We start from the raw sequence: 24,383 nt of genomic DNA, 5'->3' as shown, positions 1-24,383 counted from the left end.
ATCCTACCATAATGACGTGAAAATGATCATCTACAACCAAGTGTGGATGCAGGCTGCTATTATCATCATAAGGACAAAGGAGATGTTTACATCTTGCTGCAGGCTGAGAATGCACCAAAGAAGAAGAAAAAAATATCAGTCAAGATCTGCAGACTAGTGAAACACATGTTTCTTCTGTGCAATGAGAGCTTATGAGCCTCTGCATGCACCAAGCCTGCTTGCCTATGCAGAGCAGCACAGATGGGCGTGTGGGGGGATGGGTGCTGTCAGCTAACAGATCAAGCTGTGGGTCGGTGGTCCCATTGCTATTCACCACACAAGCACGTAGGGCATGTCAGACACGCTCCATGGAGACATACCAAGGGTGGATATTGTGTTTTGGTTTTTATGCTCCTCAGCAGTGTCTGCCATTGGTTGAGAATATTCTGAAAGAGTAGCTCTTTGCTCAAGAAAGGTGTGAAAACACAAAGAAGATAAACTCTGCAACTGTGCAAATATTCTGCTGAGAGAGCTGCCTTGGATTGTGTGACACAATTTTTTTTTTCTTTGCATCATATCAGCTGTGTTTATAGGTTACTAATAAGTCACTCCTGATGCTGCAAATATGGATATAGTTACTATGCTAGTTTCAGCCATCTAAAACATGTTTTACACCTTGCCTGACAAAGTTTATGTCTGCTTTTTGTACATTTTCAGTTGCTTAACTGAATGTCCAACACAGTAGCGTTGAGTGAAATGTGAATACTCAATGATTTTTTTTAAAATTCCTGTGCATAAATTCATACACATATTCGGAAAGTTTGACTGGCATATTTTTGTGAAGATTTGAGAATCCTGTGAAGGATTTAAGATAAACCTATTAGGGGTTCTTCCTGAGTTTGTATTGGGCTGAATGAATACATCCACTGAAATGCATTTAAAAAAAAGTCTTGTTAAGTAGTAGCAGATGATAGCAAATTGTCTTTGACATACACTTAACATGCATTATACAAATTGAAATAATAACACAATTTACTCAATTTAAGGCCTCCCAATTTTCCTGTATTTAGTCTAAATATGATCAGATTTATCTGATTATTAATATATTATATATATTATATATCTGAGATTATATTATTGACAGGATAGCCAAAACAATACCATTATGTAATTGTTTTTTTTTTTTTTTTTTTTTTTGGAAAAAGTTTGTGCCTATTGTTGGTGTGCCCACACAACCAGATGGAAATGAATAATTTGGAAACTGACGTCAGAGGTGGGATTGCCTAGAATGGCGGATCTCGTGCACCCTCGGGTATTTCCGGACGTTGGGTTAAATCCCCGCCCGCTTCATTCCTGCGTTGTTTGGGGACAGTAGGAAGATGGCGGCGGCCCCGCTGTACTGTGTCTGCCGGCAGCCCTACGATGTGAGCCGGTTTATGATCGAGTGCGACATCTGTAAAGACTGGTTCCACGGCAGGTATGTGGGTTATAACGTCCTTTAGAGAGGTAGTCCACTGGAACCGACAAACACTGGTTGTATATTAAGGAAAGGCGACGGTTCTCTAAGCGGTGTTGACTGGTAGCTAACTTAGCTTGCTAACGCTAGCGGTGGGCGACGGGGGTTTTAAATCGTCTATTGACACGACTTTACGAAACAAAGTGGGGTTTCGTTCACTGGAACAGGCTTATATTTACTTTACTGCTCCGCGAACAAATCTAAAACGTAAAACATGTACCTGGTATTGCTAATATACTCTACTGACTTAAGTAGAGCCCCAAAGCAAGTAGTTTTAATCTACTAATATGAGGTTCTATCAGTGTTGCCGAGCTGTGACAGTCAACCTGGGTGATCAAAAGCTTGGCGGGGTCATCGTGACATACAAAGGCTGTATGTTGTCCTGTTGTTTTCAGTCACTTCAGAGATAGGTGTAAAATTGTTTTTTACTGTGATTTATCGGATTAAGAGCCACTGAACCCGAACGAAATATGCTAGTGTTACGACTCCCAGCCCGCAATCTGGCTCACCAAGTCAGGTTATTCAAGGTAATAGTTACCGCAGTCAACCTTTTGGATGTACTTTTAACTTATTTACATAAGCATCATTTTATAAACAACTTCTGTCTTTTTGAGCAAAATCAGCGTGTAATTATTATCAGCATTATTAATTAGTTAATATTCTATTTTAATATAAACACATTTTAAACTGTGTATGCAATTTGATCTTTTTCAATTTAGTTAATTTTTTGTGGTCTACTTTAGTGGAAAGCAAAAGGTGGAGAACAAGGAGCTTGTTATGGTTAGGCTTTTGATTGACAGCTTGAGAAATTTAAACCCCCCTTTCAAGCAGAGGAGGCACATGGCAGGAGACCCCTAGTGGTGGACAGTGGGATTATTTAAAGGTATCAGGCAGGCACATGGACTGGATTGGATTTTTTGGTCCTGCTTATCTCTTTCTCCTTATCTTATTCACATAACTGAATACAAGTGTGACATTGGTGTGTGATGCTTTAATGAATCATGCTGTGTGTGGGTGGTAACTGTCAAAAATCAGAATGGGTATTTCATTGTTGTGTAATGCCACCTTTTGTGTAAGTGAGCATGTATTGCCTAAAATGTTAGATTTCAGTCATTTGTGCAGTAGTCCACACCCAGTAACTGTAATAAATACTCCATGCTTTAGGATCGAGATCATTCTGAACTCTTTTGGGGTGACAGGGTGGCCTATTGTACAAACTGTACTTTTGATTGGGTGATCAGGCTTCAATCTCTTTGTCAGACACTGTAAGGTCTGCTGAGCTGCTCACAAGCAACACAGTGGGCTGCTGTGTAGCCAAAGAACCTAAGAGAAGGATGATGAGAGACTTTTCCCAAAGGGATCAAGAAAGTATCTTGGACAAAAGTTTCACATGCCCTGTTCTCCGATCCTTTGAATCTGCATGTGTGGGCGCATCTCCACGGCAACTGTTTATGAATACAATAATCTGTTTTTGCTCGTGTTGAAATGACGGAAGCCATTGCGTAACCACATTGAGTGTGCTGCCAAAAAACTTGCTGGCCAGAATTTGTGGCATATCAGAGCCAAAAAAGACTGGCTGGCTGCATGTCATGTGCCAGCAAGAAAAGGAACAAATGTTGGAGCTTCCCCCCATTGATGACTAATAAGCAGATACACACACGCATAGCAGAGCTCTAAAAACAGCCACATTTCCAGCCTCTTTCCCACGAGGCTGGCCAGAAGGAAAGGGATATTCTTTGGCTGTGGATGATGGCAGGCCGATGGAGTGGAAAAGAAGAAGAGCTCAGTGTCCTGGTGCCTGTTTTTTAGCGTGCTAGCAGAGTTGCTGTTTGTGTTTTGGGAGGAGACTTTTGTTTCACTTTCTCAGTTTCTGGAGAGTGTCCTGTTTTCCATCACTTATATCTCTTAGCATCTCAGTACACAATACAGTCCAGGGACTTAAATGGGATGAGGACTGGGGCACTCAGAACACTGTCAGGTTTCTCTGCATCAGAGGTAGCAGGGAAATAGAAAAATGTGTATTTGTTTTGATAAGCTCCTCTCAAGTGTATAGACTCCATTACCAACACACAGCACCCCTCCACTATGGTCTCAGATCACAACACCAGCATTATACAGCTCTGTCTATCTGTGTTCATTTAGATTTGAAATGCTGTAGCAGATCGGCTGCAAATACTCCCGAACACTGACAGTTACTTGTAAATTAAGTTCAGGTCCAATAATTAAAGTGTTGTTGGAAGCCGTACCTGAATCCACCAAAGCAGTGATTCCCAGTCCTTTTGGCTTATGTCTTGTCAAAAAAGAAATTAGGTCTCCTTTATGTGTGACCCCTTGTCACAGGTTTGACATGCCTGAGTCTTGAGCAGTTGAACCAAAGAGAGATTTTCCTTCTCACAAGTTTTGTTTGGCCACGTTTAATGTTTGTGTGTAAAAGAAATGTTTAAGTGTCTGCTATCCTCAGGTATCACTGCCCTTGAGGACTCCACTGGGCACCAGAACCCTCTACGGGAGCCTGTGGTTTACTTCACAAATGTTAGTTTGAACTCTGTTATTTACCATTTAGAGCCTCGCCTAATTATAAGACCTGCCTCTGTAAATGGATTGTTTACAGTGTTTCCAAGATGCCAATTTATGTCAACACTGTGGATGTTGGATTGCTGGAAACCCTCACTGGGTCAAGTCAGATCATTGTGTTCACCCCTGTGTGCCCATTGTCTGATTTTAGGTATGGGTGGTGGGGGTGATGATAGACCAGTGGGGCTCGATGGGACAGAGGAAATGATTGATGGGAGCGCCAGTGAGCCAAGTTCAATGCACGATCTGTCAATGTCACACAGAGTGTGAGCACACTAAGGAGAGATGGATACCCTCTACAGAGTGCCTTTTTAGTGTTTGCGTTAAGTAGATGGATGGACGAGTGGAAGAGTTCTTTTATTTATCACTTTTGTCTGTGAGATGTTTCAGATCATCTGTTTAGATGTCTGATAAGTTAATTGGACAAAGTCAAGAGTGGCCTCACAGCTCATGTTAAAAGCTATGTTTACATTCATTAGTAGGGCTGTCTCTGGGGGCAGGAAAACTGCATTACTTTTAGTATGATCAATGTTGATTAGGGGTCAACAACCTAATGTATTGATTACCAGTCTGTTTGAATTATGATATCAATGCCATATATTATGCCATACAGTTAAAATTTTGGTTTATTAAATTATCTATATCTATTATTCCATCTAATGTGGGAGCAGATTTGGCTTTCTCAGCATCTTATATCAAATCCAAATCAAATCAATGAAAGTCTGTCAGTGCTGGCTAAAACATACTGTGGACAACACTTAACTTCTTTGTTATCTTATGTTCACAGTAAAAAGCTCATTGACAAGCGAAGAGAGAGGATTGCATCCACAAACCAGTCAGTCTTTAGTTGAGTTCAGACTAAGTTTGTTGGCTGATGTGTTTCAGCAGCAGACAGTCACAAGACTGATGACTTTGCGGGTTTTACAGGGGCACTGGGGGCCTTAAGACAACCATGTTGAGGACATGTGTGAAAGCAAAGTCCCAGTGCTAAGAGCCTCAAGGCAACTCAACCTGCACCAAAAACAATTAAGTTGTTAAAGCTCCCCGACGCCCCATAAACAACAAAGCGATCCTCTTTTGTTGTTTACCAGCTGACTACAGAGAGGCCCATGGTCTCTTTCAAGCTGTAACCACTGCGTGGTCGCTTTTACGCTTAGCTAGGATGATTTAACCAGCAAGGCCAAAAATGACAGATCCCTATCCATCTGTCAGGGCCCAGTGGCTCTTACTGCCATCCACATCCAGCACTGTTTATATAAGCTTTGGCTGAGTGCATTAGGAAAAGGGCCGGAGGATTCAGGTGCTTCTGTGGGGTAGATAAAGATAGCCAGGTGTGTTTAACTGCCCATATCTCCTCTCTATCTCTATCTCTACCACCCATCCATTAGAGATCTGCCAGTTCCCTAATGTAGGCGTGTCGGCGCCCCATGCAGGGCAGTTATTTAGAGCTTAAAATAATGGTGATGCCCGCCTCCAGCCTTTGTGTTTCTGCACTGATCATGGAGGACAATGAACCCCTCACAGTGCATGGACTAATGAATAAGCTCTCTCAGTAACACAGGAAGGAGGCCCTTGATGAGAGGAAGTGGAGGGAGAGGGGCTGTTGATGGCAGGGCTTTAGCCAAGTACACACATCTCATCTCATTCAGGAAGGGATGTTTAGCTTGCTAATCTGCTGCAGTGCTGTCACAGAATTACTTTCCAGTCTGACTATGGCAAGATTTTGTTTTTATCTCTGGGGGCATGTTGACTGTACTTTCTGTCACCCTCTGTTAAAATATGCTCTGCTGCTGTTGTGCAACATATGATAAAATTATCTCCCTAAATATTGAGGTGATGTCAGTTCAGATGTCTCCAATCAGATCCCAGAACTGATTGCTTTGCAGGCAAATGAGGTTCACGTGGGTTCAAGAACTCACTCACCAGCTCTGCGATGATGCAATACATCATCAAGCCTGAGCAAGGCAGGAAATACTTGGCCCTCTTTTCTTTTTCAGCTGAGTTTCCTCCCCCCTGTTCTGCATTCTCAGTCTCAAGTCCACACAGTTTCACAAGCCTTGGTGCCGTGTTATAAGTAGTAATCATTACAGGTGACACATACGCTGAGTCAGCCCTGCAAATGTGGCACAGTGCCCCGGTTTCCCACCGTGACATTACATAAAGGAAAATACCAAGTGAGATGAGGACAACAAGGTCACCTCGGCCAATCACACGCTGCTCGCCTCTCTCGCATCTTGACGAACCCAGCAGCAGAGGGCTGTGACTCATGCTTTCCCCTAGCGAACAGCCACATGTTTGAACCAAGATTCCTGATACATGAGCTAGGCCTAATACTACAGCCAAGCACTGTGCAGTGTTATTGTTGGTCATCCGCTTGCTCACGTGCAGGAGCAGGAGTGCTTCTTTGAGCTTTTTGTCACCCCCTGTTTTTATTTTTTTATGGATGTTGCAGGCAAAATGTAACTTGTAAAAAGGATACCTCTGACATAAATGGGCCCACTTAATGGCAAAACAAATATTCCATCAGTTACTGGGCTAATGTAAATCCTCCTAATTTATTTGTTTTGCAAGTCACTCGGGGTGATTATGGCAGCTTACTGCATGTTATGGTCCCCCCCCCCCCCCAGCTTATTTTAGAGTTATATATGCCTGCTTAAAGTAGGAGTGATGCTCTTTTCAACAGTCTAAATGTTGGTTATGTGGCCAGTAATAACACAAGGTTGTACGTGGTAAACTGAGGAGAGGGAGCTACTGTTGATATCCTGTTAGTGCACCAGGGTGATGGAGTCCAGCATTCACACAAGCTCACCACTTCCTGATGAGTTAATGGCCCTTGGCTTTATTTCCTTTACAGTTTCCTGCAATTCCTTGTAGATCAAAGGCGATAACAGGCTGCGGTCAACAGCTCCATCCCTCCTGCAGGCTTTCACGTTTAAAAGCAGAGGTTATATCAGCAACAAACCCATTTTTTATACCCCACCGCTGCACTATTGTTAGCCACCAACCTGAAGCCACTCACTAAGAAGCTGATGATGGTTTGAAGATGGTGAGTTTCAAGAAGTGGTAGAACAGTATTAGAAATCAGCCAGATGATGCTTAACAGTTTCCAGGTCAACATAGGGTCATACAACACAATCTCATAAAATGCAGTCGTTGTCTTCAGACCTTAAAAAATCGCTTTAAAATACGAGTGGCCTGTTAAGCACAGAGGTTCCTTTTTGTGTGACTTCTCCACCCCTGTGTGCACGTCACTTTACCATTAAAATGAACCAGGCACATGCTTCACAGTTACACAGTAACACGCTGCCTGCAGTTTTTCCAACTCCAAACATCCTTTGGTGTCCATTCAGACTGAATGGCAACACAGTTGCTGTTCATCCCATGCTGCTCTGGAATGGGGCTCTGGTATGTAACAGAGGAATGCATGTGTGTTGGTGCCTGCGGTTTGGCTGTTGCAGGACGGTCGGGGGTAGCAGTGTGAGTGACACTATCCCAGATAGATAAATTATTGTGGCATTGGCAAAAAGGCCAGGATGATCCTTGTCCTTAAGTTATTGTTGTGCCAAAGCCAAGAAAGAATCCTGCTCCTCTGTCTGCATCTGCAGTTGTAGAACATTTGTAGAAAAATAAATCGGAGCAAAGGTTGTCTTCCTGACCCAAACTGTACTTTGGTGTTTCTCAGTATTGTTTACCTCAAACCTATAACCCTTGACATCTCTTTTCATAACACATGCGTAGAGTTTGGCAAATTTTGACATTAGATTGGTTGTGATTAATCTCAGAGAAGGGACTTTAGGGTGCCCTGAAATTTTGTCAGCACTGCAAATAATATTTTTTCTGAGCACTCTCTGACAGCTTCTCTTTTAACGTTTCTTGTCAACAGTTTTTTGAAAACCCAAATAGAAGTGTTTTTCACGTGCCAGGCATGTCGGCTAAATCCTGAATCCTGCTTGAACATCGAAGAGAAAGCGTGAACCAACTCTAACTGTGTATCTTGTGTCCATCTTCAGCTGTGTGCAGGTAGAAGAGCATCATGCTGTGGATATTGATGTTTACCACTGTCCCAACTGTGATGTTGTACACGGACCCTCCCTGAGTGAGTAATGTTTTCTCTCATTAGTGGCAGGTTCCCTTGGTTTTTGTTTCTGTGTATGTTTGCGTCTCCCTCCTTTCCTGAGTCCTGACATGTATCTCATTTATCAAACACTGTCCTCTGATTCTCTGCCTTACATTTACATGTCTAGCCCTCTTTCCATTCAGTATTTCCTCCCACCCCTGTCTCTGTTTGACTGGTCCCAGGGGGAAAGGCCACTCTCTGCAGTGGTAGTCAAGTCTGTTTTTTGGGGGGGAGGGGAATGGGTTAACCTCTGAGAGCCCAGAGGGCAGACATTAACAGGCTAATTGTATGGTGTTGTAAGCCCTCCACTTTGATTGGACAAGCCCCTCCATCTCTTAGCACAGGGGTTGAGTAGCAAATTAATGTCCTTACGAAAAGTGGCGTCGATGTGCATTATGTTGGGAGAACAAGCTTCAAGAGGGCAACGACATTAGAACGAAACAACCCCCTGAAACTCTGATGTCTCTGTTTGTTGCAGTGAAAAGGCGCAACAACTGGCACAGGCACGACTACACTGAGCCAGACGATGGATCAAAACCAGTTCAAGCTGGCACCTCAGTGTTTATCAAGGAGCTGCAGAACAGGACCTTCGCTAGGTAGGTAGAAAGTTAGACACACCCACTTTGACTTTTAAATGGCCTCAACCTAGCAGCTTAGGGACATGACTTTGAGGCAATGTTAATGAAATGGCAATAGATAAAGTTTACTGAACTTGTTATGATCTTGTTCCAGTGGCGAGGAGATTCTGATGCGGATGAACGGTGAGCAGGTAACACCCAGGTACCTGGAGAGGCACAGCTTCAACTACCCCATAGTGGTCACCGAGATGGAGGGTCTGGGACTCAAACTACCAGCCCCTACTTTCTCTGTCAAAGATGTGGAGCAGTATGTCGGTAAGGAAAATTCATAATGGACAGGCTTTATTTTGCAGCGTAAACCAGTCGGCTTCAGCTGTATCAGATTTACAATAACACATTAGTGTTTACCCTTTGGGAAGGATGTGGGCTCTGCGATTGAAACACACAGCAGCCTCAGTCTGCTTAAAAGCTAATGAAACCACCCAACACCAGCCAGCTAAGTGGCCATCGCTGAGCAGACGCCATCTGTGTGTCAATATGAACAGGTTTCCAGGTTCATGGGGTTTTAACCTACTTATCAGGCATCGGGCAATGGCTGAATGAGTTCTAAACGAGTGACGGCTAAGCTTTCACTGCCCTCTCTATGACCACTTCGCTTCCTTACTGAAACAGCTTGCCACTTCCCAGCTCCTGTTACAAGCCCATTACCAAGCCCACTGGTGTTTTTATCATTAAGTTCAGATTACAGACTCCCTCTCTCACTTTATCTCTCTCTCCCATGCCCTATTGAGCATTAAGCCAAGACACAGGTGTTGTGACTGGGACTGTGTGTCGGGTTACATTTCTTACAGTTAGAAGACAATGGGACAACAGGAGTGAACGCTGATGTCCTCTCTGACTCACTAGGGTCTAATGCAGTGGTGTAGTCAGCTCAGTGTGTGGTCAATGGCTGGGTTTAGTGCTAGAGAAATAATGAATGCCAGTGTAAATGTTATGATGGAGGCTGCATAAATACAGCTTGTACTGAAGATTGGTATGACATAGATACTCTGCACATTTAAATCCATTGCTACATTTTTGAGACTTGGTTTGAATTGACTTCACTCAAAATGACTGGTCAGTCCCAGGAGGTTAAATAAAGGTGCTATGGCAAAAAAAAAGATATAAAAAGCGAGGGTGTGCCAGTGGTTAAGATGCATACCGTATAACCTCCCTGTTTCATTTATGCCTGGGTTCTTACCGCTCTCTCTCCCCATAGTTTGTGTCTGTGTCTCTGTTGTCTCCAAGCTACATACCATCAATGCTCTTGATTAGTTTGAATAAATGTAAGTTTTTGACAAATAGTGCAGCTCCATAAACTGCCTGATGAAAACTGATGACCAACTGGTTATTTAGTCCTGCAGCTGCAACATCTAACAATGTAGTGATCTAGCAAGCATGTGTAGAAATATGTAAATATTGTAGAAATCAGATACTGTTGTGTGATATAAAATAGGACTTGAATGATGATCATCAGCATTAATCCATGATTTGGTGACACGGCATTCTTTATGCAAAACCTTCGCAGAATAAGCCAGAATGTTACTGTATCATTTGCATTACAGCAGCAAGTTGTATCTTTAGATATCTAAAAAAGTATTTTTGTGATCTCATAGAATACTCTCTGCTCACATCAAAACCAATGTTTCCACATTTCTACACTCTGCCGGCTGTTGCACAACATCCCATGCAGCAAGTCTGCTAGAAATACTTGATTTAAAGGCTGGGTTTAGTACACATTTATGGGGCTGCAAAAATAGTTTTATGCAATGCTGTGACTTTTCCCCAAGAATTATGGAGTAACTTACAGAGGGCTCAGACTCAGCTATGATCATATCATATTGCACAGAAATTTTATAAAAGGAACTTCTTGCAATTCACTGTCCTAATATTATAAATAATACATCCTGTGATGCCATATTAATAATAAAGAGCATGTTGATCTGTCCTGGCTTGTCCAGAAGTATTGTGTGTCATCGTTAAATCTAGATCTCAGAGAGTTTAGAAATTATCTTGGACCACCTTTCTATGAACTGATGATAAATGAGGAACTGATATTAATTCAGTGAGAAAACCGCTTCTGGTTCAGGCATGTTGACAAAGACATATTTGCAACAATTACCTTAATTAATGACCTCTTTAACATTATTGGGTGTTGTAATATATCATAGTGATTACGGTGGACATCAGGTAGCTAAAGTGCCTCTCGAGCTGATTCAGCATGGTTGAATTTGACATTTATAAAAGGTTTTTCTCTTCCCGTTGCGTTTGTGAGGCTGGTGCTCGAGCTCGTCGCTGTGTGCTTTCAGCGTCTTTTCTCTCACTGTGTGATTGACTGCCTTTACTCCAGCTGTTCTCTGTCATCAGACGCTGGCCAGCTGGGCTTTCGGAGGTGTCTGTGAGAGAGAGAGAGAGAGAGAGAGAGAGAGAGAGAGAGAGAGAGAGAGAGAGAGAGGAGAGAGAGAGAGAGAGAGAGAGAGAGAGAGAGAGAGAGAGAGAGAGAGAGAGAGAGAGAGAGAGAGAGAGAGAGACACGCAAAGGGGTAATAAAAAAGGGTGTGGGAGGGTGTGGGGAAAAATACAACAACCAGCTGTCTTGCTACACACCACTGCACCCCGGCCCTACTTCCGGCCCCATGTGTCACCCGAGTGTGATTTGTAGCGTCCCAACTGTTAGCTATGAGTCTCTGCTTTGTCTTCTTTTTTTTTCTTTTCCCTTTTAGCATCTGTTTTCTGTCTCTTATGCGCAAACACCACCACATGCAGCCTTTGCACACTCTTTCTCTCACATCTATACATGTATTTCCCTCTATGCTCGAGGTTTCCCACCCACATGTGTGCATTAAACGCAGCAGACCTCTCACCTCCACCCACTGCACCTCCTCAGGGAGCGGCGGTCTGGACAGATTGACAGATTGTCTCGCTTGTCTCTCAGTACATCCCCCTCCCCACTCTGCCATATTGGTGCCAAGTTTACCTCAGGGCTTGATCTCTAAAAGCCGTTGACCACACTGAACCCCACACCCACTCAGCAGCCAATTAAAAAGTTGAAGATATTTTTCATTCAAGAGTCACCGACTTTTCCGTTTGATATTACATGTATTAAACAGTGCTTATCTCCCATCTAGGTGGTGACAAAGTCATTGATGTGATAGATGTGGCACGGCAGGCGGACAGCAAGATGAAGCTCAGCGAGTTTATCAAGTATTTCACCAAGTCCCATCGACCTAAGGTCCTCAACCTTATCAGCCTGGAGTTCTCTGACACTAAGTAAGCAATGCTGCATTTTATTTTCTCTGTTGGATAAAGAAAGATCTTCCGCAAGCACAGATTCCTGATAAACAGTAGGAGCACAGCTCATGTCACAGTTCTGAAAATGCTTATACAAATTCAGCAATGTCAGCAGGTTTAGTTAGAAATCAACATCTTAACTCAAGCTAAGATTTTAACTACCTTACAGACCTTTTGTAGACCTTTCAACTGCATTAAGTGGACCGTAAGTTACTTTTTTTACTGGTTCCAACATAAAGAATTAAGTTTTTAACTATATCAAATTCCTTTGAATTATAGAGATTTTTTTTGTTGTTGTTGTTGTTTTGTTTGTACGTAGGTTTTTGATATCTTGCTCAGCATACCTCGACAGGACACACACCCTAAAGCTTCAACCTTATTGCTTTGAGATGCTTTTAAAATATAAGACAGCATTGCTGTCAGTAATAACTGTAACCCAACCTTATAACCTTTCTATGGTTTCACTTTCTGCCTCACTCCAACCGCCTGCAGGATGTCAGAGCTGGTGGAGGTTCCTGACGTGGCTCAGAAGATGTCCTGGGTGGAGAACTACTGGCCAGATGACTCCTTCTTCCCCAAGCCGTTTGTCCAGAAGTACTGCCTTATGGGGGTCAGGGACAGCTATACAGATTTCCACATAGACTTCGGGGGCACCTCCGTCTGGTACCATGTTCTCTGGGTGAGTGTTGAGTGTCTTTGACAGAGCTGTGTCAAAAAGACACATTCCAGCGTATAGTAATGATTTGTTTGTTGTTTAATCAAAGGCTGAGCTGCCCTTACATTAGTCAAGCTCAGTGAGTTTAGTGTGTTTCAATATACTGTGGTATTTAGGGTAGGCAGTCACGGCTGATTGGCTAACACTTGCTGAAAGGTCACCTCGCCTCTCACATCACATTTATTCATCATGCAGCTCCGGGAGCAGCACTGCTGTGCCCATGGTGATGGTCTCACCGTCTATTCTGTGAACTGTAACATGACATTAATTTCAGACGGGATGTGGGTGTGGGTGGGTGTTTGTGGGTGTTAATAACAGCAGCATCATCACAGCTGCCACACTCAAACACACAGCATCACAGTGTCATCATCCAAGTGTGGTGACCCTTAACAAAAACTCCTCTTCATCTGGTTTGCAGGGTGAGAAGATCTTCTATTTGATCAAGCCCACTCCTGCCAACCTTGCACTATATGAGGCATGGAGCTCCTCGCCCAATCAGAGTGAAGTGTTCTTTGGGGACAAAGTGGACAAGTGCTACAAGTGTGTTGTACCCCAGGGAACTACCCTGCTCATCCCTACAGGTCTGTAATTATCTGTTATTAAATTGCCTGTGTGAAGTTTTTTGAATGTTTATATGTGGCACTATTTCTCTTTGTAGTCAAAAGAGGAAGTTCTGATTTTCAAAGACCTTTTACACCTTTGGTTCAGTTCATCTTCTGGTCTGGTTTGTGTCCACTCTAGTTTTTTACAAACAAAGAAATAGCTGTTGATTGGCTGTATCTGCATTCTCCATAACCCACATGGGGGAATCAGACTCCAGTGACTAACAGCCAGAGCTGAGAGCTTACGAAAAATAACTTGATGATGAACATTATTAGATTTATTATTAGACTGCAGATTAAGTGCATATTATATATGGACATCTGGTAGAAACAGGATAAAAAAGACATATCTTGTACAGAAATCTCAATAAAGGATTACTTTGAGGTTGGAATGTCCCACACTTTTTAATGGACTAATGAAGTCCATTTGACTGATGGATCGATCAGGGAAAATTACACGTATATACACTATGTTACGGTGGTTACTGAATTATTTGTATAAATATTGTATAAATATTGCTTCTTATAAGATCGCTTCCTGAACAGCTTGCTCTCAGCAGATGGTTTTAATCATAGTTTAGCCTTGAATTAATGCTAAAATCACACAACTGCTTTGACAAAATCCTGAGGTTGGTCAATTTGCTTTCAAGCCACAAACAAACCGCACCAGAGTCCGCTTGGAAACAAGACTGAGGCGCTCTTTTTCAAATGGTCTTGGTCTGGTTGTTTGGCCTGGCAAAAGCACCAGAGTCAAACAGGTTAGATGTGAAAGCAGCCTTTAGAGTCTTGGATGATACTCTGTGGTTTCAAAGCACAGTAAATTTCACACACTCAGACAAACAGCTGTTTGTGTCACTAATGTCATATCACTGCACTCATCTGACCTTGCTAGCTGTCTTTTCTCAGCTGATCTTATGTTTAGATTTGTCTGTCCTTTCACATACATTCAAAAGTTTAAGTAATCATGCTTCCCATGGCCCCTGCCAGGAAAATACAGGCTTCTTGAAAGTCCTCTATCATTGCCAAGGGAAAATAACAGAGAGGGAATTTCTTTCTGAGCAACAACCCAAACAGTTCTTAATGATCATGATTACAATGGAAAAATGAAAAGAAACAGAGCTCTTATATAATATGATGAAAGAAGCGTTGATTCTCCTGCACGTGACTTTACAGTCTTACTCTCCTTTAATTAGCAGTGTTGTTGTTAGCAATTAGAAGTTGTGTTGTAAAAAGATGTTTATGTCTCATGTCTCTAAATGAAAATGACATGGTTTCATTGACTGAAGTGACGCTAATGCCTATAGTCGTACGGTTATCCATCCATCCGTCTCTCAAAGGACTTTTTAAGTTGATTGAGTTCCTTTACTCCCCCACCCCACCCCACCGCTGCTCCAACACAGACAAAGCTCAGTTCAGCCTGTCAACTGCTGGACGTCCTCAATCAGTCTTCCAACCATGCCTTCTCAGCAGGCTGGAGCAGCATTGTAAAAGCAAGCTTTTGGCAGAGAGGGTGTGGAGAGGTGGGAATTAAGTGGGGGTCAGAGAGCACAGTAGGTCAGTCAGCCAGTGCATTATCAGGCCTGTCTATCAGCTTTACACCCCCCCCCCCCCCCCCCCCCAAGACTCTGCTTTCTCTCACTTTGTGTTGTGTAAAGAACATTGTTTATCTGAGGGGGAACTCATTACTTTAATAAACCTTATTTCATTCTGAGTCTCTGTTTTTGTATGTATGTTTTTGTTTGTGTATTGTGGATGTTCAGACATTATAAATACACACATATTCACACAGGCCAGTGTAACCAGATACATATTTTTCTAGTTTCTCTGTATTATGGTGTGATTTTTGGCTGCTCTCTCTTAACTATTGTGGTAATGCAGGCAGGTTAAGAGAGAAGCTGTGTTAACTCATGTGCTCTGGCGCCCCCTGCAGGCTGGATTCATGCTGTTCTCACCTCTCAGGATTGCATGGCTTTTGGAGGGAACTTCCTTCACAACCTCAATATTGGCATGCAGCTCAGGTAAACGGCTCAGATGATACTGATACACCTTGATTATGTTTATTTTAATGCTCCTGTGTTTCTTACTTTACCACTTAACTCTTTTTGTATTCCTTGTGCTGGTCCATAGGTGTTATGAAATGGAGCGTCGTCTGAAAACCCCAGACCTCTTTAAGTTTCCGTACTTCGAGGCCATCTGTTGGTATGTGGCCAAGAACCTTCTGGAAATGCTAAAAGGTGAGAGTCAAATGTTCAATCATAGAGGTGAGAGTGCACAATCTAGATGTTCTATACATCACACCTGTCAGAAAAATAAGGGGGGTAGAGATGTTATACCAGCAGGTAAAAAACCCACAGTAGTCAGCAAGGTTTTACAGTACACACAAGCCTATTATATTACTATATTATTTAGTGGCAACACAGTAACATTTATCATCATGGGAATTACGGTGCCAAAGTATGTACTTCTTCATTTGACATTTTATAATATTTTAAATTATCTTAAGTTTTCTGTTAAAGCTGCTAAAACTGTTATTTTTTTCTTTTTCTCAGAGCTACGTGAGGACAACTGTCCGCCACCGACCTACCTAGTGGAGGGAGTCAAGGCTTTAATCAGTGCACTGAAGACCTGGTTGAAAAGAGAGGTGAGAGTTGGCCACAGCATTCTCACGGTCATCATCTGTATTCCTGCACCTCGGGTATCTACAACTCGGATGGTTATTGTTACACGGGAGCCGAGCGCCAGTCGGAGACGTCACCACTGTTTTGCCCTTATCTTCTGGATGTGTGTCAGTGACCAATAACAGACTTCTTTCTGTTCACTTCTCCTGTCTGAATGTGGTCTATTGTGGCTTCGCAGGTGACTGAGCCCACCAGTGAGGTACCAGACAATATCAGGCCCAACCATCTCATTAAAGAGCTGACCAAGGAAATCCGCTACGTGGAGGTAAGTAACAAGGAGGAAAGGAAATAGGAGAGAGCTGGACCTTTTGAACTTCATTTAGACCTTGTGAACTGATGCATTGATGCTGGTGTTAAATATCATTGACTGTAACTTGCTACAGAAAACTGCAGCTGTAACATGTTTTTCAAGAAACAGTTTCTGTCGGTCTTCTGTTTGTTTTTTGTTGACCTTTAAACTCTATGTACAATAAACTTAACACATTCCACACACAGTATACACATACAACTTTGAAAATTCTTAAACAGTAAACAATTCAAAAATGTGTTAAAACCTGGGCAGTACTTTCTTGCAGGTGATTCATGAACTTGTGAAGTTGTAAATTTATGTTGACATCAAACCTTTTGACATCTACCATACAGGAGGAACCAGTCGGTGGTAGCAAGCCAGTGAAATCTCAGGGAAGCGGGTGTGGAGTAGCATTTGGATCGAATGGCTGCCCAGCCACTCGCTCCACACTAGAGAGGCTGTGCCAGGCACGGCGGGCGAGGAGAGCTGCTAGGCGGCTAAGGGAGCAGCAGCGGCAGGCCCCTAAATTGCCCTCCAACCTGGACATCTTGGAGCAGCACACCAGGGAGGTGCTGAAGAGGCTAGAGGTGGGACCGCTTGAGGAGGTGAGGTCTTTTCCCAAGGAACAAAGAAGTTGTATATTCTGCTTAAATGTGCATTTAATTGTTTATTACATCAATCATTGCCTGTATTGTGTTAGTGACCGGTCAAAGCATGTCACAAAATGTGCTTTTCATCAGTGGTGCAAACTGCTGCCTCACAGTCTTTTTGCTCTGGTCTGTGCCTCGCAGGATCAGGCGTTCTGTGCCAAGGTTCATGGGAAGCTCAACAAAGTGTCAACTGCATCAGCAGCTGCTGCTGCAGAGTCTTTAGAGGACAACCACCTACGGCTAATGCTAGTCAATGGCAGAATCATCAGGTGGGAGTTCACCACTTTGTTGTCGACATTGCAGTGTTGTTGTGTTGTGCATCTTATTTATCAAGGCTCAGTGGTTATTTGCAGTTGTTCATGGAAGAAGAAATCAGGACATAAATATAGAAAGTTCTGATGTATCTGCATAATAATAATAATACATTCGAATGGGATAAGAAGGAGAGTAAAACGCCCCCTCAAATAAAATGAGAAAATCTAGGCAACAAGCTAAAACCACATTCAATAAAATAATGTAATTGATCATGGAAACTAGTGCTGGATTCTCAACCATTCAAGAATATGTTTATGTCTCTGGGAGTGATTTTTAATATATGTTTTAATGACTAGTGTGCTGTCTGTCCTGCTGCACTAGGAGCTCACCAGTGGCAATAAAGTTAATTTCAACAACAACCTTAAAAAAAAAAAAAACATTGAGCAGCAACATTACATTGGCCCTCATGCAGGAAATTAAACATTAAGATGCGGGTGTCATAACTCTTTCTGTTCTGCTGTTCTCATCATTTAATCATGTTTATTTGTCTGTCCAGAGATATGAGGCGGCCAGGCAGCAGCCCGGTAAAGACGGAGGGTGAACGGTCGTCTGTTGGCCAGGGTCCACCAAAGAGTTGCGTGGATGTGAAGTTGGAGAGGACGCAAGACAGTCAAGAGCAGCACAGCATGGTCGAGAAACCCACACTCCTCAGTAAGTCACCAGAGACTGAGCTCATTAAAACCATATTTTAGCAGAGAAACTGTAGCCGAGTGTAATTTATTGTAAACATCTTTTGCTGATGGCGTGTTGTCATGTGTTCCAGGGGGTTTGGAGAGGGTGAAGACTGAACTCAGGGAAGAAGTCTCAGGACACTCCAGTGTGTCAGACGTGGAGTCAGACAGTGACTCTCCCACAGAGGTAAACAAGGATTTTATATCACACTTTGTGAGAGGAAGGAGAACCCTAATCAGTGTCCTGTACTGGCACGCAAATACTACTGTTTTATGTGCTGACTAATAATGCTTTGATTACTTACACATCTTCAAAAATTGCTTTGTCAATGCAGTGCAAAGCGTTGTTGTCGTCGTCCTCCTCCTCCTCTTCTGATGAGGATTCAGAGAGTTCCCAAGAGGAGGAAGAAGAGGAGGAAGGGGAGAGGGGCTCATCTCACCAGAAAGGCTCAGGGCACACCATAGAGCTGGACCAGTCTGGCCAGAAACTCAGGCACAAACACAAACCACTCAAACGGTGAGAAACGCATGCAAAGACGTTGAAAATGGTCCACACAGGGCAGCTTTATGTGCACTGAGAGGTGGTAAGTAATCATATTGTGTTTTCTATCTGCAGAGACCGTCCTACCTCACCCAGCACAGAAGAGGCCATTCAGGGGATGCTGTCTATGGCTGGTCTGCTGTGCCCCTCCAAGCCGGAAAAGGTAGCCTCATCCCAGGAGCCGTGGTGGTCCAGCCCGAGCCAGAGGGACGCAGCGCAGCACCAGTGCCGACTTCAGGGGGACAAGAGCCCGATGGACAGCCAGGGCAACAGCAGCAGCGAGGCCTGGGACAATCAGGGGCTCCCCAGCCCCCTCAGTCGAAGCCACGCCACCAGCCCAGAGACGGAATACCAGTACTGTGACCCCTCAATGTCTCCTCCACTGCACCCCTCCAAGAGGCACGCCCCTAACCCCCCACCTATCAGCAATCAGGCCACAAAAGGTTTGGAAATCTTTTTTTTTTTTTTTTTGACATGGACTTTAAACATTCACCCCTTTATGCTTAATTCAGTTTTAATTGATCATTTTTTCATTTCTTTTTCAGGCAAACGGCCCAAAAAAGGAATGGCCACAGCAAAGCAGAGACTGGGGAAGATCCTGAAACTCAACAGACACAGTCGTGTCTTTGTGTAACACTCCAAAAAAAACATCAGCGGCAAAAAATGAGAAGTTGGGGATGTATTCTTGAAGAAAGGAAAAAAAAAAGAAAGAACAGAAACATTTGTTTATTTGTTACCAGACACTTTTGTGCTGTAGGAAATGGGGAAAGGAAAAAAAAAAGAACACACTGCCTGGAGACGACCACAACTGAACGAATCTTGATACATTTATATATATTTAAAAAAAAAAAAAAAAACACGCTCACTGTGCATGCTTAGGAGACAGGGTATTGGATTTGAAATAAGCAAGTGCACGACTTCACTACAAGCACACTAAGAACAAAACAGAAAAAGGAGCATTGAGGAGAGACGAAAACAAGCATGTTAAGAATTTTTTCTGCTGCAGGGAAAAGTGGACTGAGGCTCCTGGGGGCATTTAAATGGACTAAGGAGATGTACTGTAGGAGGTCTACCAAACAAACAACAACAAGAAAAAAAGCTTGCTTTTCCGGGGAGACAGCAAGATATCTACTGCTTCTGATGCCAAGATCATCTGCATCACATTTACTAATATATCCTCTCTCCAGTGAACGCACCCCCCCCCCCAACCCCCCCAATCCCAACAACCTTTTACTTGCTTACCTGCAAAGAGGATGGAGGAGCAGGTGAAACGGAGCTGTATCTCTTGCAGGGTCTTTTTTTATTTTTTTTATTTTATTTTAACTTTTTTCCTCTGGCCCTGGAGGAGAAATGAGGTGCTAAGGAGGAGGTGGAGGGAGGAGGAGGCGGTGAACTGAAATTTCAAAATGGTGCTTATTGTTTGTACTTTTCTCCACTCATGCTTTCCCCTTCCACCCTTCACCTCACCCCTTCCCCAACTCCCCTTCCCTTTTATCTCAATCACACCAGCAATAATGACTTTGAGGAGAAAAGTGAGAGACAGAGAGAGAGGCAGCACTTTGGAGCATTCCCAGTTTCTCCTGTTTTGTATAAAAGTCTGAACAGGTGCGTTAATGACTTGCACAATTTAGTGCAAAATTTACTCTCAAATCTGCACTGTTGTTTGAGAATTAGGTAATTATGGCTAAAGGGAAAATTGCTCAAAGTGCTGCCTCCAGGTGAATTTGTTTTGAATAGGAATTATGAGTCGTTCTCATTTTTTAAAAAACTGAAAATGACAAACGACTCACATGTTATCCTGCTTAATTTATTTCTTGTTTTATCTGTGATTTTGATTTTTAATGTGTTATTTTTATGGATTCTGAATGATGTATTTATTAATTGAAAGAGAGGATTTTATTATATTTTGACCCTGAAAACCTCAGCTATTCTGAGGGTTTCTTTCCTTTATAGGGGTTTTTCTTTTCTTTTTTTTTTTTTTTTTATCTTTAACACATACTTTTTTGTAAATGTGGATGTTTTAGACTTCATGTGATCATCATCTGTTGAGTAGCAGTCTACCTACAAATCTTTTATTACCTTTGATTCTGTCACAACTCTTTTTTTCCCCCTGCCCAGTTGAATAGTGTTGATTCTCGTCTGTTCTGGTTTCCTCTTCTCCTTGTAGCCAGAGGGGTTGGGCTAATGTGCGAATAGAGACTAGGTTTAGGTCGAAAAATGTCAGCTTCCATATCTACACCTGAGCTTTTTCAACGAGTGCCACTTATCATTTAGCAAAAAAGATAACAAGTATTCTGAGCCACTGTGGTCGATCCAAAGTAGTTGATGTATTCAAAAGGATTGAACGTTTGAGGAACTCCAACGGGATGAGTGAGTTTTTTTCCTTTTTGCTTATTTTTTAACAATACCAGTGCTGATGTGAGATGTGTGTTTTTGCTCGGGGTGCGCAGTTCTTCACTCTCAGGGAATGATGCCATGGACATAACCTTTCGATTAACCACCAGCCACGTCATGGATGCAGACAGGATGTCCTCAGCGCTCACTCAAGACTTTAAGCTTCAACCTCCAGCTTTGGAGTCGCTGAGGTTTGCTTGTTTTTTTTCATTATTGCTCAAAAACATTTATTTCGTGATTGTGGTTTTCAAGTTGTAAGGATAAGCTGTGCTTTTACCAGTCAGTCATTGTACCTTTACAGTAGGCTACTTTTACAACTTCTGTTAACATGAATTTGGTATTGTCCCCCGCTGCTTCCTAACACACTTTTCAGCTCAGTGTTAATACAGAAAACACCTGTGTTAAGTTGACTCTAAAAATGTAAATCACACCCAGGCTAAATGTTGCCAAGTAGCTTTAAGGCCACTCATTTTAACAGCATGAGACTTTGAAAGCTTTGCTCAGGTCGACTTGAAGTGCACATGAAGCTGCGAGCGACTGTGATCAGTCACTCAGCCCTGATGAGGTTGTTTCACATTATCCTAACACAAAGAACCAATTTAGTGGTAATCACATTGCCAGACTGATTTCCTCCCTTTTTTTCCTTACACTACACTTTAACCTTTGAACTCTTTGCATGTCAAGTCATTGAAAAACACACAAGCTGGCCCGCAGGTAGGGTTTGTCATAAGCTGTAGTATTCATCGTACAGGATCTGTCCCCTTTTGCTTTTATATGCAGCTCTCTTGGCATTAATGTTTATGTGCGTTGGTTCTTGCAATGGTTTTTTCCAAATTTAAATGGCTTATGATTTAAAATATACAAACACTGGCTAACTGTGACACTGTTAATGCGTTGCATTTTGTTTCTGCATTTCAAAAATTGCGTGTAAATAAAACTAATGAAATAACATTTGCTTTTTTGTTGAGCCCCATCTGACTACTTTTACCAAATAACAGCGTCACAATTTTACAGCTTGTTGTGTTGAAAAGAACTTTTGACAAAAGTTAAACTTACATAAAGATAATTTTATTAGTCTATGTACATCAATGACTTTCAGGATGTCCTGAAGATTTCCACAAAGACTTGAACAGCAGCATGAATCCCTCCTTGTGATCTACAAACAAAAGAACAAGATAATGTTACAACAGTGGACAAAAACATCATGCTCTGTTTATTTGGTACACCTAGTTAAAACTAATGCAGTCTAATACAACAGTCCTGCAATAAATCCTCCCTTCATTACAGTTACAATGTTTGTTTTTGATGAAACTTTTTAGGGGTGTTCACTGGTAATTTGGTGCTAGTCATTTGTATGATTTATTCCACCCCTTTACATCCATGAGTTTAGGCTTGATAACAAACACCTCTCTGTGTAATGGCGTACAGTTCAACAGTATCACAAATTAGAGCCTCCAAAATTATCACACAGTTGAATCAGCACCCCTCAAACAATTTCAACAAAAACTGAATATTATAAGCTTCATGGGGGCTGGGTTTACTGCAGATATTAAGCTGTATTTATTTAAGCTACATGGACCGTACAAATCTGCAACTAAGCGTTCAAAGATAACATTCAACTCTCACATCGCTAAATCAGGAAATAACAACTTGTAACTTTACAGCAATGAGGCTTGCACAAAGTTCATTTCAGTACACTGGGATTTCAAACATCATTCGTACTCAGCTGACACAGCTGGGTCCTCTGGGTGCCATCGTTAACAGTACAGACAACACCTGTGCTTTTGCAAGTTAGAATGGTTGCTGTGAAAAAGATCTGTGGCCTGTTCCACAAAGACCTGTAGACCAGTTTCTCTGACCAAAATGTTACATTTGTGATTTTACTGGCAGCAAGCAAGTTGTTTTTCTAACAAAAGACAACAGCCATGGTTATCCCAACTAGAGTGTGGTTGCCATTGAGCCAGTTTCATGACAATAGAAAACCCAAGTTAACAATGAAGATAGTGGACCAACCCACTACTCTCTCTTTGTGGTGCAGGCCCTCGGTTGGTAAGTATGCCACTAGTCATTTAAGTAAAGGAAACTGAAGGAATCACCTTATTCTTCATCATCTGGAGGGATTCCAAGCTCCTCATCTGTCCATGCAGAGGCATCAGGCCAGGGAAAGTGACCCTACAGAGGAAGGAGGAACTTAAACTTAACATTTCTATGTTACATTCTAAGTAAATAGATTCTGTTAAGACGTGGGTCTGGAGGAGCTAGACCCCCAGACTGAAAATTTGAACTGTTGAATTTTGCAGCTGTTGATAGTCGTCTTGCATCTATTTATGGCTGCATTGTTCCAGCTCAAGTCGTTCTCTGTCTCTGGTGGTTTTGTAATTATTTGGCCTTTATTCTCAATCATTTATGTCTCTTAGTAGTCTATTTGCATCTATCTGTGGATGAGTTGTTTCAGCTGAGGTCATTTTGTGACTCGTGGAGGTTGTTTTATGTATTTTTGTAGTTGCTTTGCGTCTCTTTGTAAGTCGTTTCGCATCTATGCTTGCTGCTTTACTCCAGCGTTTCTCGTGTACAATTACTTTACTCCATACAAAGGTTTAGGTCCAGCGGGGCCTGAACCCTTGGGCCACTGAGCCTGTGCCCGTTGGGCGCGTTCAGTAATCCATCCATAGGCTGGATAGTCTATACAACAACGTGTTTACTTACCAAAACTGCATCAGGATCATGCCACAAGTGCCAAAGGATCCAAAACCACATGGCTCCGCTGATGAGCTCTGACTGAAATTGCTGGTTCTTCGTCAGCTGAGGATACTGCCTGTACTGTGGCTCAATGTGCGGACCACCGCTGGCCCTACAACGTGAGAAAAAAAACGTTACAAATATAGACCAGCAAGCATTTACTGTTCTTCATTTATCGTGTTCTGGGTTATTACGATGTAACTGTCATTAATTTATCGATGTGTTAGCAAGTCGTAGCTATAGCTAACAGACAGCTAAGATGGACTCTACGTACTTTCTGGTTGTTATCCTTTGTGGGCCGCGTCTAAGCAGCTGGGCTCCGGTCCGAAGGACTCCCAGCGCCCTTCCGAAAGAAGACATACTGGCTTACTTTGCAAACGCCAGTTATTTTTCGGGTTATATGGTACGATTTGCACGAAGTATCGCTCCGCTCGTCGAAGAGTCACCTTCTCCCCCTGTCAATAAACCACCTCTCAGCAACATCAGCTATGATTGGACAGGGAGTGGCGACATATATTGTTCCTCTGTGCTCATTGGCTGAATGAAAAATACACTGATAAAACATAGCGCCCCCTAATGTTTGCTGAGGACTATACTTTCCTCTTAGATTGTGTTTAGTCTGATTTTCTTTGTTGTGTAGTTTCTATTCCTGCGATTTTGCTGGTAGTTACTGTATGCTGTATTTCAGTAAGAAAA

The 24,383-nt window shown here is 42.5% G+C and overlaps 2 protein-coding genes across 2 annotated transcripts; one reads left to right on the top strand and one right to left on the bottom strand.

Moving 5' to 3' along the window:
- The first annotated feature begins 1,310 nt into the window (after window positions 1–1,310).
- Window positions 1,311–21,899, top strand: kdm7aa (lysine (K)-specific demethylase 7Aa). Its single transcript, XM_018680934.2, has 18 exons — window positions 1,311–1,456; window positions 8,080–8,165; window positions 8,665–8,782; window positions 8,919–9,079; window positions 11,931–12,072; window positions 12,586–12,772; window positions 13,227–13,389; window positions 15,341–15,428; window positions 15,538–15,644; window positions 15,960–16,051; window positions 16,267–16,353; window positions 16,731–16,982; window positions 17,169–17,296; window positions 17,839–17,993; window positions 18,106–18,200; window positions 18,349–18,530; window positions 18,630–18,997; window positions 19,100–21,899. The coding sequence occupies exons 1-18, from the start codon at window positions 1,359–1,361 to the stop codon at window positions 19,186–19,188; spliced, it is 2,598 nt and encodes an 865-aa protein (XP_018536450.1). The 5' UTR covers window positions 1,311–1,358; the 3' UTR covers window positions 19,189–21,899.
- Window positions 21,900–21,994: 95 nt separating this feature from the next.
- ndufb2 (NADH:ubiquinone oxidoreductase subunit B2) lies at window positions 21,995–24,175 on the bottom strand. The gene is made up of 4 exons (XM_018680949.1): window positions 23,962–24,175; window positions 23,655–23,799; window positions 23,045–23,120; window positions 21,995–22,104 (listed from the first exon to the last, which is right to left on the bottom strand). Exons 1-3 carry the CDS (start codon window positions 24,045–24,047, stop codon window positions 23,046–23,048), a joined length of 306 nt encoding a protein of 101 aa, XP_018536465.1. The 5' UTR covers window positions 24,048–24,175; the 3' UTR covers window positions 21,995–22,104; window position 23,045.
- Between the last annotated feature and the right edge of the window lie 208 nt (window positions 24,176–24,383).

Source organism: Lates calcarifer, linkage group LG18 (genome assembly GCF_001640805.2).
Source record: "Lates calcarifer isolate ASB-BC8 linkage group LG18, TLL_Latcal_v3, whole genome shotgun sequence".
Classification (NCBI taxonomy): domain Eukaryota; kingdom Metazoa; phylum Chordata; class Actinopteri; family Centropomidae; genus Lates; species Lates calcarifer.
This window is presented reverse-complemented; position numbering and strand designations above follow the sequence as displayed.